Source organism: Gigantopelta aegis, chromosome 12, assembly GCF_016097555.1.
Source record: "Gigantopelta aegis isolate Gae_Host chromosome 12, Gae_host_genome, whole genome shotgun sequence".
NCBI classification, from domain to species: domain Eukaryota; kingdom Metazoa; phylum Mollusca; class Gastropoda; order Neomphalida; family Peltospiridae; genus Gigantopelta; species Gigantopelta aegis.
Genome location: NC_054710.1, coordinates 43583110 through 43600092, shown reverse-complemented (window position 1 = coordinate 43600092; position 16983 = coordinate 43583110). Strand labels below are relative to the sequence as shown.

Sequence of the window (16983 nt, the reverse complement as noted above, 5' to 3'; positions counted from 1 at the left end):
GTCTTTGGATTTCTTTGTCTTTTTCAGGTGTTTAATACAGTAAGTTCAAAACCAAATAATAAGAAGACAAAGAAGAAAGACCGTTATAGTAGTATCTGATATATTTTATGTATTTGTAAAATAAAATAAAATTATCAAGATATATTAACAACAAAAGCATTTAATGTTTAAAGAATTTATTTAACCCCACGAATAATGAAATTAAATATCCCAGAATGCACCCACAGACATCTTGAATTAAAAAACCCCAAAAAAACCCAAACACAGTATAGGCATAGTCCCTAGACCCCATCATCTACATGTATGTGGCATGTAATCGGAGGAGGGCACTTGTTTATCCAAATGAGTTACAGGTTCTATTTCTATCCTCACCCTGAAAAAAAAATACACAACTGATACTGCCCCCCCCCCCCCCTTTCCCCTGCCCCTTTTTCTGACCCTGGTAGAAGCGTACATCTATTCTTATCATCGGAACGAGTACTACAGTTGCCATGCCTTCACCCCCAGTATGGTCATTTTTGGAATAACCCTATAAATGTAGAACTTCACCAAGCTCATAATGTTAACAATGTTTCACCATTTGCTTGGTGAACCATTCACAAATGTGCCAAAATTCCTTCAAGAAATTGCTCAATTTTCCTTTTGACTTAATCCTACGGGATATACAAAATTCAATAGCACCAAAATTGTTGCCTCTCCCACCCATCCCAACCCTTTTCCTTTCCTGGACCGAGGCCGACACTGCGCCCATAACAGTGTGATAACTGTTTTTGTGCACTAAAACCATATGACCCTTTCGATGGGGACCATGGAAAATACAGAAAATACAACTTGCAGCAATACACTGGAACCACTGTCAGATGTGATATTATTTTGTTTTGGAATAAATTATACCAGCTGAACGGTATTGTAGTGAATTACACGAACCTTGGAACAGAATACACACAATAACCATCAGTTGATGACTGTTTCTCCCCTTTGATGATCCATACATTCGTGACACCTGAAGGTGTGGGATGTAGCCCAGTGGTAAAGACCTCGCTTGTTGCGCGGTCGGACTGGGATCAATCTGAGTTGGTGGGCTCCAGCCAGTGTACCACGACTGGTATATCAAAGGATGTTGTATGTGCTATCCTAGTTGTCTGGGATGATGCATATAAAAGCAGGCGTGGATGCAGGATTTCTGAAAGGGGGGGGGGGGGGGGGGGGGGGGGAGTCAAATGTGATGACTGATCTCTCCTTTTACACAGAACAGTTAATATAATCATGTTTCCCCTTAAAGGTTATGGTCAATTTTCAAAAAGGGGGGGGGGGGTCTGGACCCCAGGACACCTCCCTGGATCCGCTACTGAAAAGATCCCTTGATATTAATGGGAAAATGTAGCGGGTTTCCACTCTAAGACTATATATCAATACAGATATGTTTTGTGTCTGTGATGGTTGTTTATTTGTAGTTTGTTGGTTTGTTTTTTATTAAATAATTTTTGGGGGATGGTGGTGAAGGGGATGGGTTTGGTGGGGCGGAAGATAAAGCCTGTAAAATGTGGTATAATAAGATGGGTTTTTTTTAGTTGGACAAGCAACTGTTCCCCCACCCACCCCAATCGACATCGCACATAATAATAATATTTGGTTTTCATAATTTCTCTAAAATACTGGTTACACTGTGATAAACGTTTGAACAACTGTCCAGATTTGCATGCTTGGCAAAGGTCGATTCAACTGATCATCACATACATTGAAGGTGGCATGCTGCAACAGTGTGACGTCATCTGATTATATCTCTCTCTCTCTCTCTCTCTCTCTCTCTCTCTCTCTCTCTCTCTCTCTCTCTCTACACACACACACACACACATGATTAGAGCATGCTGCTTGGCGAGATCAAACACTGAAATCAACAGAGCCCATGATTTTGTGTATTCAAATTATTATAGTGACTTTTCAAAATCACCCAAAAAATTAAGTTAGTATTATTTACCACAATTAATTTATTCGTTAATATTGTGAAGACTTAATCGACAAACAGCAGCACTGGCTAGTACTTAATCCACTATGGTGACCCAGACAATATGTTAGAACTGTTCTCGATACAAGATGCACAAGCTGCTTTAGAAATAGACATTGTTTTGGTTTTGATTTGGGCTTGTATGTCAAAAATAAAGCCGACATGAAATTGAGAACAACTAAGCTAAATCGCAGTTATTTTCATGTTACTACACATGTACATAACATATGTTTGTATTACTCATTTTTACTGTATTGTTCTTAAATAATTGACCCTTTGTGAACATTTATTAGTATTTTAATATTGTTAAAAGTTAAAGTTGAAGTGTTTTGTTTACACCACTAGAGCACATTAATCATCAGCTATTGGATGTCGAACATTTCGTAATTCTAACACGTAGTCATCAGAGAAACCCCACTACATTTTTTTCTAATGCAGCAAGGGATCTTTTTATGCACTTTCCCTCATACAGGAAAGCACATACCACAGCCTTTGACCAGATGTGGTGCACTGGTTGTTACGAGAGAAAGAAAAAATCAGCCAAACATCGAATCAAGACAATGCCTTGCAACATCGTTCCATACAAAATACCAGTCACAGGCACTTAATCGTCATATGATTAACATTTGGTCACCTGTACCTGCACCTGCCGAATGTAGCAGACTCTCCGACAAACTCCATCCAACGCGGCCAGTTCTAGCCTGTCGGTCTAGGATCCTGGTCGATCCCTGCCAGTGGGACTATTTCTTGATCCAGCTACTAAGGCAGTGGTTTGTGCTATCATGGCATAAATAATAAAATTGAAGTGGAGAGATTTTATTTTGATCTGTTTTGGGGTGGGTTGGTGAGTGGTTGAGGGATATATATCCTATAACAATGGCTGCAGAGTGTATTTGAAAGGTGTGTATGTTGGGGGTGGGGGGGGGGGGGGGGGGGGGGAGGGGTTCGGTTCAGTCATCTGTGAGATGAAAATACATGTATTTCAAGGCCTGAACCTGCTTCCCGAGAAAATATTGAATTTTGGGTTTAAAATGTCACATTTCCGGCCTTCTGAACAGAGTGACAGGGAAAAGTGAGAGAATGGGGCTGTTATGTAGGTACTTTTTACCACTGGCCTAGGAAGCACAGGGGGGAGGGGGAGGAAGGGAAGTAGCAATGGTTTTATATATTTGTTCCTACGCCCGTATTATTAACATTTATTCCATTGATAATAATATAACGTTGAATAAAAATGGGAATGACATGGTATTTTACTCAAAATATACCAGATTCTTCTTCTTGTTCTTTATTATTTAGTTTTTGTATTATTTACTGTAACGCCTGAAAAAAGAAAAAAAAAAAAAAAATTATAAACCAGTAACAGATTTAGCATGGATGAAATAAAGCTTAAGAAGTTTCCCAAAATCAAATTGTATGGATCAAACTGACATGAAAATAATATACTTACACATTAACAAAGCAGCTCGCAGATGAAACGACTTGCGATCATTGGTCAAATCAGCGGTTAACAATATACATGTATAATGATATTGGTACAGCTAGTGGAGAATACACATGCAAAAACAACAGCTCCAGGTAAAACCTGTACGTAAGTTCCTTTTGCAAATCACGTAAACACATTTATTTAACAAAGCATATCGCAGACGAAACAACTGGCGATCGTTTGTAAGGTCGGCGGTACAAACGCACAATGGTGCGTGTATGGCTACTGGTGAAAAAAGGCAGATTTCATTATGTGATGTTTCCCCAAGTCAAATTGAATTGATAAAATTAGTATGTAAATATATTTGACATAAAAAATAAATAAAAACAAAATGAAAAAAGAGAAAAGAAAAGTTTTTTTCCAAAATCAAATTGTATGTATTAACATTGAAAAAAAATGAAGAAAACCCCCTCAAAAACCCATACACCAACAACAGTAGAGAGATATCGACAACAGTCCTAGAAAACAAAAATATACACACACCTGTAATACAAACAGCCCCTGTCCCGAAGTTCCTTTTGGAAATCACTTCAACACAATTATTTAACAAAACTCGCAAATGGCATGCAACCCGCTATCGTCGTGATCGTTGATCAAATCGGCGGTAAACGTATACAGGTAATATTGGTATAGTTAATGCAGGAAATGGTAAATGGGTGCTAGAGAGAATACACCTGCAACAACAACAGCTCCAGATAAAACCTGTACCCATGTTCCTTTTGGAAATGATGCCAACACACATTTATTTAATAAAGCAGCTCGCAGACGAAAGGACCAGCGATCAGTGATCGTTGGTAAATTTGGCGATGCACACACAATGGAACATATATTTTTAGGGACATTTTATTATTATAGTTGACAAAGTTAACGAAGACACACAAAAAATAAAGTAAATACAATATACTACATTCCCCAAAACATGTGGCAGCTCCTGAAAAAGTATCATAAAACATACTATAGACTCAGCTTGGATCAAATAGCATATATGTAATGTCATATTTTATTGGCAAAAAAGAAGAAAAAAGCATAACATTTAAAAACTAATAACCCAGCAAACAGATTTGACCTCCCAGGCCCGTGGGAATTGAGGGTGACCGCACTCGAGGACAAAAATGAATAAAGGTAAAAATATGGCTTGTGTCCCATCCCCCCACTATGGATGCTGTGATCCCCCACTATAGAAGTTGTGCACCCTCCCCAAGATATTGTTCCTATGTGCCTGCTCCCTTCCGACAAATAAAACAACATCCATAGCTGCCCATGACGTAGGCAAAAGCAAACTTATTATTTTTAATACTTATTTTATTTATTAATTTTCTGTCTAACCAGCAGTATCCCCTCCCATCCTTTTAAAAACACTCTTTTTTTTCAGGGTTTTTTCATTATTTATTTTACTTTTTTTTAACATTGTAAATGTAAAAACAGATTCGACCTCCCCTCACAAATGAAATGGACTTTCAACTGCTGTGCCAAATATCACGTATGCAAAAGCAATCTTATGCTTTCTTTCCCCCCTTTTTCTTTCATTTCAATTCTTTTCTAAGTAAATCTTCCCCCATACACTCCTTTTCATTGTTTGTTTATTGTAATAATTTCCCTTTGAACGAGTTACAAGGGTTATTGGTCAATAAAAATTTATTATTTAATTATTATTTTCAGTGTAGTGTGAATGCCTTGTAAACACGTCAGTCGGGATTTTTGAAAGAATAATTTTTTATTTATTATTATTATTATTATTTTTTTTTTTTTTTAATTTGTAAGTAGGAAAGCGGCAATTGGCAACTGACAATAACCAATATAAAAAAAAGAGGTCAGAGGCTCAAATCAAGTAGCTCGTGCACGTTTGCAGTAACTGCCGATCACCTGTCTAATAGGAAATTTTCAAAAAAAAAATCGACTAGTCTAGACGCCGTCTAGCTTGGTCGGAGTCGCCGTCTAGATGCAATTATGGTTGGTTCGCGTACTGTATTTGACAAACTCATCTCCAAAGCTAGTCCTAGTACTCTGATTGTAAGAGAGGTAGATGGACATTTGGATGGTTATTAGCCTTCACAGAGTGCTTGGGCTACTCCAAAACCAGCTTATGTTACTGCCAAAAAGAAAGCTAGCAAATAACACAACTGAAAACAAACCCCCATTTGGCCTACATGTACAATAAAATAACTTGTTCAGTATTACACTAAGTGCTAACATAATTATGATATCTCAAGTATATCACCAACATTACAGATAGCAGAGATAATATTAAGCTGATGATGTTTAGTGTACTACCGAACTCCACGGGACAGTTCTAAATATAGCTGCATGGAGTTGCAAACTCCCGAGTCCGATCACGTGGTATTTACTAATCGTGCATAAATTATGGCACCTTTGAGTCTCGGAGCCTGGCGCCTGCATGGTTGAAATAATGAAAGCATCGACAGGGATGAGTGAATAAATAAGTTGGGTCCCTGTCTTTCGTACATTTGCATTTTGATTTTGTTTTTCACTTACCGTAAACTGTTGCTTGATCGCAGTCTTCGATTCGATGCATTTTTTTAACTCCTGGAATTCAGTCTTGTGTATTTTTTCGATGTGTCGTCGTAAGTTGCTGGTATTACCATGCTCAGCTGTGATATCTTTCATGCATAACTTGCATTTAGCCGTTTTTGACTTTGGTTCCGTTTTTACAAAATATTTCCACACAGGACTTGCATCATCTTTGCTTTTATCCATTCCTTTCAATTTTTGATTAACTTAAAGTTTTCAATGCGGGAAAAAAGAGGAAATTTAGAAAACCGGAAGTACGTTTTTTTTTTTATACGTGCATGGTTTCGGTTTCGTTTTTTTAATTTATAAAATCAAAACTAAACTGATTTCACGGTTAACTGCACATCACTAACGTTAATAAGTGTATTATTTTTCTAAATACAGGGGACAATATTTCAAAATGTTAGGTAACCAGAAGTCGGTTTTTTTTTTTTTAATCCCACTGCCCCCTTTCCTTTCTCTCCTTTGAATTCTTTCTCATTTCTTCCTGATCTGGCAACTCCTCAGATTTGTTTGTCACATGAATCGTAATCGATCGGAAAACCGAAACAAAGCTTTTTCAATGTTAGTTTTAAATATACAATTAACTAAATTTGTAAAAGATGTATATATATATATATATATATATATATATAATATATATATATATATAAATAAAAATTATAAAAGAAAACAAGTGTACAGTATATATGTATTTTAAAAAACAATTTAAAGAAATAATTATCCTTTTACATGTTTCAGTCTTTACTTATCTTCAGAAAGGAACTAAATAACTGCTAAATATGACGTCATACATATTATGACGTTACTGTAGTAGAAGGGGATTGATTTAATTACGTCATTGTTGCTTTTATCTAACGAAGAGCATTAAGAAGTGGACAAAACTTTCTAATAAAATACATTTCCGTTGTCTTTCTTTTCATTTCATCATTGGTATCTATTTGATAAAATGGGAAAATGGTAAATTTTGTGCCGCACATGTATTTAAATGTGAACTCAAGGGTATGCATCTTGTTTCAGGTTGTTTTATTTGCTGTTTGTGTACGCATACTCTGGCTCTCAGCTGAGTGGTATGACCAATGTATTGTTCTTTGCAACCTTGGCATGTAATTACATAAATAACATTGTTAACCGAACAATCCATATCCCTGTGTACCCAAAATAAACCTTTGTGGTTGAAATATATGTGTGCCTTCTAAAATATGTTGGCATGTACCACAGTTACTTCGGTTACACTTTTTGACACTACATTTATGTTCTACTGTTGTAGATTCAAATCGTGCTTTTGTCAGTATCTGTTTCAAGTTTTTGCTTTGTCTCTTACTATTTATAATTGAAATAGAGTCTAGTATGGATGACATTTTTTCATTTTGTTTTAAAATGTGCAATTCTGACAAGATCTTTTTATATATATCGGGGTTCTGCGGGTTATGGGTCCATGGATACAAATGCCAGCGGCCTTTTTGCTGAAACGATTTTTTTTGGTTTTAAAAGATATTTTCTATCTAATACTACCGCCTTTTCGATACTATCTGATATTAGCTGTTTTGGATAACCTCGCGTTTTAAGATACATGTTTAGTTCCCGGAGACGTTGATCACATGTTTGTACATTTTGACACACACACACACATATATATACACACACATATCCCATGACACATATATATATATATGTGTGTGTGTGTGTGTGTGTGTGTGTGTGTGTGTGTATGTATATATGTATGTATATATATGTGTGTGTATATATATATGTGTGTGTGTGTGTGTGTGTGTGCGTGTGTGCGTGTCTGTGCATATATATATATATATATATATATATATATGTACAATGTTTAACATATTATATGATTGTAAAATAGCAATACCATGGCCCCAACCATGGCACTACTATATTTGTTTTTTTGGGGTCAATAAACTTTATTAAAAAAAATAAAAAATAATAATATAAAAAAAATTGAAACGAAACACTTAGCGTACCCTCCTCCCAAGCAGAACTGTATTCTGCCAATAGCACATCGACACACAGTACCCAGTCATGCATAACAAAGGTTTGATGCCATCGCTAAGCATTGTGGAATCGACACCAAATTACAAGACAAAAGAACTGCTCACCGAGTGGGATATGAAGGGGATTATGAGTTCCAAGTGATCAAAGTTTGGTATTGGATTGGGAATTTATGTTAGGGGAATGGGACCATTCACCGACCCAAAATGTATGGTGCATTATACCCTGCCTCCTATCTTTCAACTTCTTTCGCTGTCCACCTCCACATCCCAGTCCTCGTCTCTCCAACCACGACAGGTGCTTGTCTCTTGTGGCTATCTGTGCCACACACCTACCATTCCCATCAGCTTTTAGCTGTGGCTTTAGTCTGAACCCTTCGAAGAGTGTTCATGTGAGTTTTACTTAGGTAACCGATTGTTCGGTTAAGTGAATATAGTTCCAGTAACCGATGAGTTAGATCTACATGTACCTAATAGTAAACCACTTGAACTACGGTTCTATGCTCAAATATATTTTTAAAAATAAACTGATTTTTAATTTGATTTCTGATAGGGTACTTTTAATTTTAGAAATTAATTGTTCACCACATAACCAATTGGCAGTTCACATGATTTTAAAGTTGCGTAATAACCGATGCGTGAACAGAACAACGGTTCTCGTGAAATATTGTGCCCTGAATATAGGTTTTAAATCAATAACAACCTTTTAATCGGTTTTAGTCATTATAATGGCATTTCACAAACATATAACATTAAATTCACTTTAAATATAGGACCTAAATAGTATTTAGCAGCCTAATGTAGATTTGTGTGCAATAATATCCCTGAAACAGATCATTTCTGGGTTTCAACCTAAACTTTAAGTGAAATTACTGTTGTGAAATAGTGGAAATTACATTACCTAATGTAAAAACAAGAGTACCGGTGAGGTACATGATACACTAATCAGGAGTTATATGGAAAATCATAGTATGCATCTGTATACAAGATATGATCTGGAGAAGGATTTACTGTTATGTGCAGTGGACCATGAAACGTAGGTCACAGTGACCTAGTAATAGTGCATGACACACCGCCATCCCAAGTTGTTCCTACATGTGAGGTTTGATGGTCCTGTATGCATCTGTATGCAAGATATGGTCCAGACAAGGATTTACTGTTATGTGCAGTAGACTGTGAAAAGTAGGTCACAGTGACCTAGTAATAGTACGCGACACACCGCCATCCCAAGTTGTTCCTACATGTGAGGTTTGATGGTCCTGTATGCACAAGATATGGTCCAGACAAGGATTTATGTACCCATCATAGACTGTGAAAAGTAGGTCAAAACCTGTGTAATAGTGCGACACACACCGACACACCGCCATCCCATAGACGGACGTACGGATGGACAACGCCATACCACAATATGACCCATCATAGACGGGCATATAAAAAGTGTTACGTGAGACCCTAACCCTCTAGGGATGACACAATTGCTTCTTTGTCTGAGATTTATATTCCACTAACTTGCTTTTCCCTTATTTCTGCCTTGACCATCCTAATAAATATTTTATAATTTGTTTTATTTAGTCACTGTTAACAGTTCCATTAAAATATTGCTGTTGAGAAAATAGTAATAGGGCTATAAAATGTCTAATGAAACAGCAAATCATGAAACAAAACTTTATTTATAGAATGTAGATAATAACTGGATGTCCAAATGAGCTTCTGTTATAAGTAATTTAAAGAGAATATTTGAGGTGTTGAGCCTAAACTTTATGCTAAATTTCTACCAAAAAATAAAACTGTGAATTGTATTTTGCAAAATCACAGAATTTTTTTTATATGAGACACTAATTGTCAAAGGATTTAAATATTGGTAACATATCTGAATTCTTCAATCCATTAACTACCAATCCTCAAAGTTTTATATTCCTAAATGCTATGACAAATATTTTACAATGCTTTTAATATAGTCACCCTTTAGCAATTCTGTAAAAATATAACCATTGTGGAAATGAGAGTAGGGTCACAAAATGGGTAGATACACATGTACATACAGAAAGCCGTCAGTCCTGCAATGCTATCATAGAGATGTATGCCAAGACAAAAATCACTATGAGCATTCGTTCCCCAAGATGGTACCGACCGACCCATCTGGCTATCGGACTATTTAATTTAATTATAAGGATTGTTTGTTTATTTCCTTTTCAATTCATTAGTGTATGAATAAAAATAATTATCTGCAAACTTATGTGTGAATGGCTTCATGTGCATGAACAAGGCAGGAAGGAAATGTTTTATTTAACAACACACTCAACACATTTTATTTATGGTTATATCAGTGTTCTCGCTGGGTGAAAATTAAGAGGGCGGCTGCTCGGCACTATACACCCTTCAAAAAACCCAAAACAACCCAATAAACGAAAAGCAAAAAAAAAAAAAGGTGGGGGAGGGGGAAGAGTTTGGTTACCATATTGTTGTGTGTTAGTAGACTTTGTGAAAAGACATACTCCTTATTTTGCCTACAAAAAAGTACAAAAAGGTTTATAAATACGAAATACAAGCACTCATCTTTTCATTGAACCGAAGATGATATCAGTCTGACATTCACGGGCAGTTCCGGTTTTGCTGAACCAATCAAAGTTTTAATATTATTATTTTTAATAAAGATTTCAAGATATACGCAAAACAATAAAGATGTTTGTAAAGTGATCCCCTAATGTCGGATACATTTTTTGTTATTTCCATCTTCATCGAATGAATGTATTGCTGTGATAAAATATTATCGCTAGCTGATAAAAAGTTTAGTTTTTGTAAAGGCGGTGTATATATTATTTGGCACTCAAGATAAATGATTTTAATGATAAACACTACCACTTCTGTTGTTTTTATAAGCATTCATATCCCCCCAAAATGAAATGCTGAATAAACAGAATGACAGAAATGACAGAAGGTAACAAATCATCAGTTACAACCAATTATATCTGCAACTGAAGACAAAATATCAGACGATAGTTAGTGGAAACAAAAGACAGAATGACCGTTCTGATCACGTGACAAATTTGGCGCCAAATAAGTAAGGTTTTTTCAATCAGACATTGCCGAATCTGTAAAAAATAAAAATGTTTTCATTGCTCAAATAAAATAGAACTTTTATTGTGTCTATTAAACATACAAATGGATACAGATATGGGACAAAATAGATGCTGCTAAAAATACTGTTAAATTACGTTACGGTAACTGTCGTAAATGTTTCGTCAATTGCTTTTTCGTATACAACGCGGCTTGTTTCCTTTGATGTCCAGTGTGCAAACTGATCGTTGTTTTTTTGTGTGAAAAAAAGTGTGCATTTGGAATTAGCAGAGATAAGTGCTGGAAAATAAAGAGGGGTGCATAAAAATAAAGGAGGGCGGAGAACGTGAAAGGAGGGTGGCAAAATGGAATAGCGGGGCGGGCCGCCCCGCTTAAATGGAGCATGTCATGTCATGTCATGTCATAGGGCTTTACGTGCACATTCAGAGCAAGCTGTTGTAGCGCACGCCTGTCTTGGGCACAAGAGCCGGCCTCCAGGACAGAAAAAGTGGGGGGGGGGGGGGGGGGGGGGGGGGGGGGGGAGAGAGGGACTGCCTGCACTGGCAGGTGCAAGTGAGCACCAGCAGCCCGACCGTGGTCGGTAGCAGGCACAGGGAAATGGAGCAGAAAGAACACTGGTTATATAGCGTTGGAGTGCATGAAGAGTAACGTCTTTTGTTCAATCAAACTGCATTGAGATCCAACACTCTGTGTCAGTTGCTGCTAAGGAATTTGCATATGTGCATTTGCAATGGGAAATAGGTATATTGATGTACCTGTGGTAAAAACAGACACAGGCAGTGTTTTCCGGTAAAGTGTTTTACACTCACTACACTCACCATATTAATAATCGGGACAGTATTTTTGTTTTAAATAGTACAATGCCTATTTACATTTCTTCCATAATGTTTATTAATAACATGTAATATCCTATTTTACTAACTCTCCTAGCCACTAATCTGGCATTGATCTACAGCTACAGATCTACATATGCATCTACTCATACCTGCTACATCAAGTGTCAGGTTCTTCACAAGATCTGTGTTTTTAGCTCCATTTGACACAACAACCTGATAGGTCCCAATATTTCCTTGCTGAACATTTGTTAATGTGAGTTTCCCAACAGAAGATACGTCAGTTGTAGATGAATCGCCAGACCCGAGTCTGTTTTTGTTTCCATCAGTCAGTTTGTACCAGGTGAATGTGGGTGTTGGATTGGCAATCACTGATATCTTCAGAGTTACATCGCCACCTACTGCCGCTGCAAACTGTTTCTGGAATGGAACTCGATGGTCTAGTCTTGGTGAACCTGAAATATATTGATTGATTAAACTAATTACAATCCACCATGGGCACAGTTCAAGACTCCTTTATACTAAAGAATTATAGCTAAATCTGGATTTAGTGATTCATGGTGAGTTTTACACAAACGTCCCACAAAGAAATCTTAGTAAAGTCATAAATACTCTTCTAATGATTAAAATCTATGTGTAGTTCTAATAATGTGAGTCCCTATTTGGAACATCTCAGACTTAATTATTCATTGGTATTGGAAACTAACTGTTTTCCCAATCAATAATTGCTGAATGCATAATATAGGAGAATTATCTTCCATACTCTTATGTATTTGTAGTAGTGTTGGTATATACTCTTGAGTGCCAAATAAACGTACACCTACGTTTATCAAATTTGTGAAAAAATGTTGGTGTCTACGCTTATTCAGCACCCTACGTTTAATTACATCTGTAAAAAATGTAACACCATACGCTAATTTTGGCTAAGACATTTTCTATCTTCTGATGTGAACAAACAGTTACATAATCTATCCGACACCCGAAATATAATAATACCAAATATTCAATTAGCGTAATTAATAGCGATCTCGTGACCGGTAATGAGAGACGGTGTCATCCAGAATACAGCATAATAATGTTTGCTTATTTTAATAATCATGGTTATTAATATTAATTTTAACAGCAACGTGTATCAACGTGTATGAAAGCAAAGTCTGAAAGATCTGTAGCTTGTTATTTTAACTTAGTAAAGTCTTTGAACCAAAGTAATAAAAACGACCAACAAAGGTATCAGTTTCAATACACATGCTACTTCAGGGCCGAAAGACTAGTACGCAAAACAAAAACGTCCGCCGACTGCTCTCAGTGTGCATATAGGTCACGCTGAGACTTGTACATGTCAAGAGATATTGTTGCGGACATTAATGAATACGATTACATGCAAGTAAATCTTGATGTAAATTTGTAAAAAAACAAAACAACACCCAACCCAATAGTTGTTTGCATCAATGAATACTTAATTACTGTTTCGTTCGGTTATTTCCGTTGTCTTTGTTAATTTCGCACTCATGCATATCGCTATCGCGGGAAATGAACATTGTGGTTAAACGTAAACTGAATACAATTAGTTTACAATAATCATGACATTTGTTAGATAAAATATATAAATTTGTAAACTATGAGGTGACATCTCAAAAACTTTTGAAGTAAATTGGAATAGTTGTAATAACGCAAAGTCGGCATTCTTAGACTACAAATTTTACAAGCTGAAATCCACAAGAAGCAGTTCAAAGCAACATAAAGATTGCTATTTTAAAGAAATAATGAGGTCTATTTAAAAAAAGAAAATAGAAGAGTATTGGCTCTCAAATTTTTATTAATGTCATAGGCCTCAGAAGTTGGGGTGGTGTTTGCAGGGGGCCCTGGCTTTCAACTCTGCATATCTCTCCCCCCCCCCCCCCACCCCCCCGCACACACACTAAAAAATCAAAGTATTATATTAACTGCCCCTACCCCCATTGTTGTCTTTGATTTTGATCAGGGAATACAGTTTTGTTATTCAGATGTATTCCAGTTTGTACATAATTAGCTGAAAAAGATGCATTTTCATATTAATATATAAATATTCTATACGGTACTGCACAAAACAATTTTGGCTGAAGCATTTTCATTATGGCTAATAAAAATCCCATTTGACTATTTTTTTAGCTACAGGTATTTTTGATCCAGGGTGAGCCTTGCATTGATATGGCTACTCGGCCCATCAAGGATATTGTCGAAGTCAAGACACCTAAATTGATGAACCAAAGTTTAAATTTGATGATCATAAACTGCAGAATACAAAAGCGCTTTTCAGAAATGCATCATAATATATGTAGTTGCTTAAAATATTACTAGTAGGCACTGCAGGCTGCACACCGCAATTCCCTGTGTCATATTACTACCTGTAGTAGCTTACTAGTAATATAATCCAGTTTAATAGGAAACTTTTCTTTATTTAAATTATGATACAAAATATTTAAATGCCTTTCCAAATTTTAGTTCAACGATTGTAAGTAGGCTTGGATTTGTAATCAGCGGCACACATACCTGCAAGACTAGTTCATTAGTCCAATTTTATTTCAGACACCTATGCTAATCCTGTGACCATTTCGCCAGCTTTAAGACCACCCAAGACAGAAGAAGCTTCTCTTGATTGACATGATTGACAATACATTCGTCTTTAAAATATTATCGGTAATGAAATTTGATCAATCCACACGCGTTGAGTTTTACAGGTGCATACTCTATTAAATCTTTATTGCGGGACCAAAGAATTAGGTCGAGAGATCGAGTTTTCGAAGTTTGAGTTTTCGAAGGTCGTTATTACTAGTTTGTATAGCAACTCGGTCGGGACCGTCACTTCAGATCGAGAGATTGAAGTATTTGAAAGATCGAAGGTGGAGTGATCTAAGTTTGACTGCATATGTGTGTATGTATGTATCTATATCTATATCTATATCTATATCTAATAATAATAATAATAATATATATATATATAAAGTGCTCCTACTGGCAGTAGCTAGTGGACAACCCTCGGTGGTGTCGTGGTTAAGCCATTGGACATAAAGCTGGTAGGTACTGGGTTCGCAGCCTGTTACTGGCTCCCACCCAGAGCGAGAGAAAACTATAATAAAGAACTCCAATACACCCTTTCTTTCTCACTAACCACTTAAGAACTAGCAACAAAAAAAACCCCCCAGGCTTGGACAGGCAGACCCGATAGTTGAGGTGAGTGCCTAGGGAACAGTGGCTTGAACCTTAATTGGATATAAGCATGAACATAAGTTGAAATGAGGGAAATGTATACATAGCGAGTGGGAATTTTCCATATAACCTCAGTGGGTAGAGTGGTGGACTCTCGTACCGAGGGGTCTATGGTTTAAATCCCATCAGTGGAAGTTGATTTTCTGTTTCATAATGGTCAAAATGCTTTTTGTCTACTTCTGAATAATTCATATTTATAATTTGATTTGTTTTCACACAACTGACGGTATGTTCATTGCAAATTATCATCCAGCTAGCGTAAGCTGACACACCATTTTGAAAACGTGTTCTGAAATAATCTATAAATGTATTTGATTGTTGGCGTGTCAAGGTAGTGTGTTCTAATAATAATAAGGTAAATTGTTGTCTTGAAAAAAGAAAAAAGAAAAAGGTTTCAAATTGTTTTGTGTGGGGTGTAAAAAGGATGGACGGAGCTAAAAAATGTTCTCCATAGACTGGTTTATACGGCCTTGTGTTAAAACTGCCCGCTATAGGCTCCAAACTCATGTTGGAAAATTGCCAGCCTACAGGGACCCTACAGACATCATGTTGGTGGAGTGACATGTAAGCAAAATGTCAAATACATGGGAAAATCAATGTTTTGGTTACATTTCTTGTTAAGTTGGACAACACAAATGAATACCATTAATTTACATGTCATGAGTTCTTTACCTGTGTGAAAAATGAAGTTCTCTAAACTGATTAATGTCAATCCTTCTCTAAAATTCTTATTTTAAACAGAAAGTTTAAACATCATCTTTACATGATGCGGGGGGAACCCCCCCCAACACCCCCCCCCCCCCCCCCCCCCCCCCCCCCCCCCCCCCCCCCCCATAGCTGTGCACACTGAACGTAAGTCGAAATTCCAGTGTCGCTTTTTAAAAATAGTGACAACTTGCATTGTAACCAAACACGGATACATGACAAAGAACTTGAGGAACACCTATTCATAGATAATAATTAAGTGTTAAGTGTCTGAAAGTTCAAAGAGACTCAGAAAGGCAGTCTAGCTCAGACACCTGTGTCTGTCACTAAAAGTGCAGCCTACATGTGCTACTGACTGTTAAAGTGTGTAACTTTGATTCTATTGTCAGGTGTGTGTGCTGGAAATCGTACAAGGGTGGGGATCTAAGAGTACTGTGAGCAAATTCTTAGGCAGATTTGGTTGGGCTCCACAAAGAAAATACATTAAAAAACCCAACAAATTTGTTTGGAGCAGCAAACCACATTCAGAGCAAGCTGTTGTAGCACACGCCTGTCTTGGGCACAAGAGCCGGCCTCCAGGACAGAAAAAGTGTGTGTGTGGGGGGGGGGGGGGGGGGGGGGGGGGGGAGGAGGAGGGACTGCCTGCACTGGCAGGTGCAAGTGAGCACCAGCAGCCCGACCGTATTAGAAAGGACCGTCAAGATGGGATACGATTTGCAGTGACAACTTCACACCTGGGGATTACGACAATTATCTAATATGGTCGGTCCATGCATGGGAATGACACCAAAACTTTTGTTAAAGAACTTGTCTGTTCCAAGCCTTCGGTTCAAATGCATCGTGTTGAGGTGTATCTTTTTGCCAAATATGAACAATGTACACCTCAGCATTAACATTCGGGCTTTGTTTTTGTCTCCGGGCGGACGTCTCGGGCTACGCTTTGGGGCTCGCCGGAATCTCGTCGGTGATTAAGTTCAAAGATGGGGAAGTACCCCTAACAATTTTCTCCTTCTTCCTCCCAATCGGGTAGCATTAAATAAAAGACCAACGACAAGCCGAAAGTCCAAACTAATGTTAAAAGAAGAGCTTTTTCGAAGA

General features: G+C 37.1%; 1 protein-coding gene across 1 annotated transcript in view; it reads right to left on the bottom strand.

The window, feature by feature from the left end:
- Nucleotides 1–16983, bottom strand: part of LOC121386071 (twitchin-like) — a 132546-nt gene that overhangs the window by 16537 nt on the left and 99026 nt on the right. The window contains exon 5 of the mRNA XM_041516870.1: nucleotides 12087–12389. Coding sequence (XP_041372804.1) covers nucleotides 12087–12389 — 303 coding nt within the window. The remainder of the gene's footprint in view (nucleotides 1–12086; nucleotides 12390–16983) is intronic.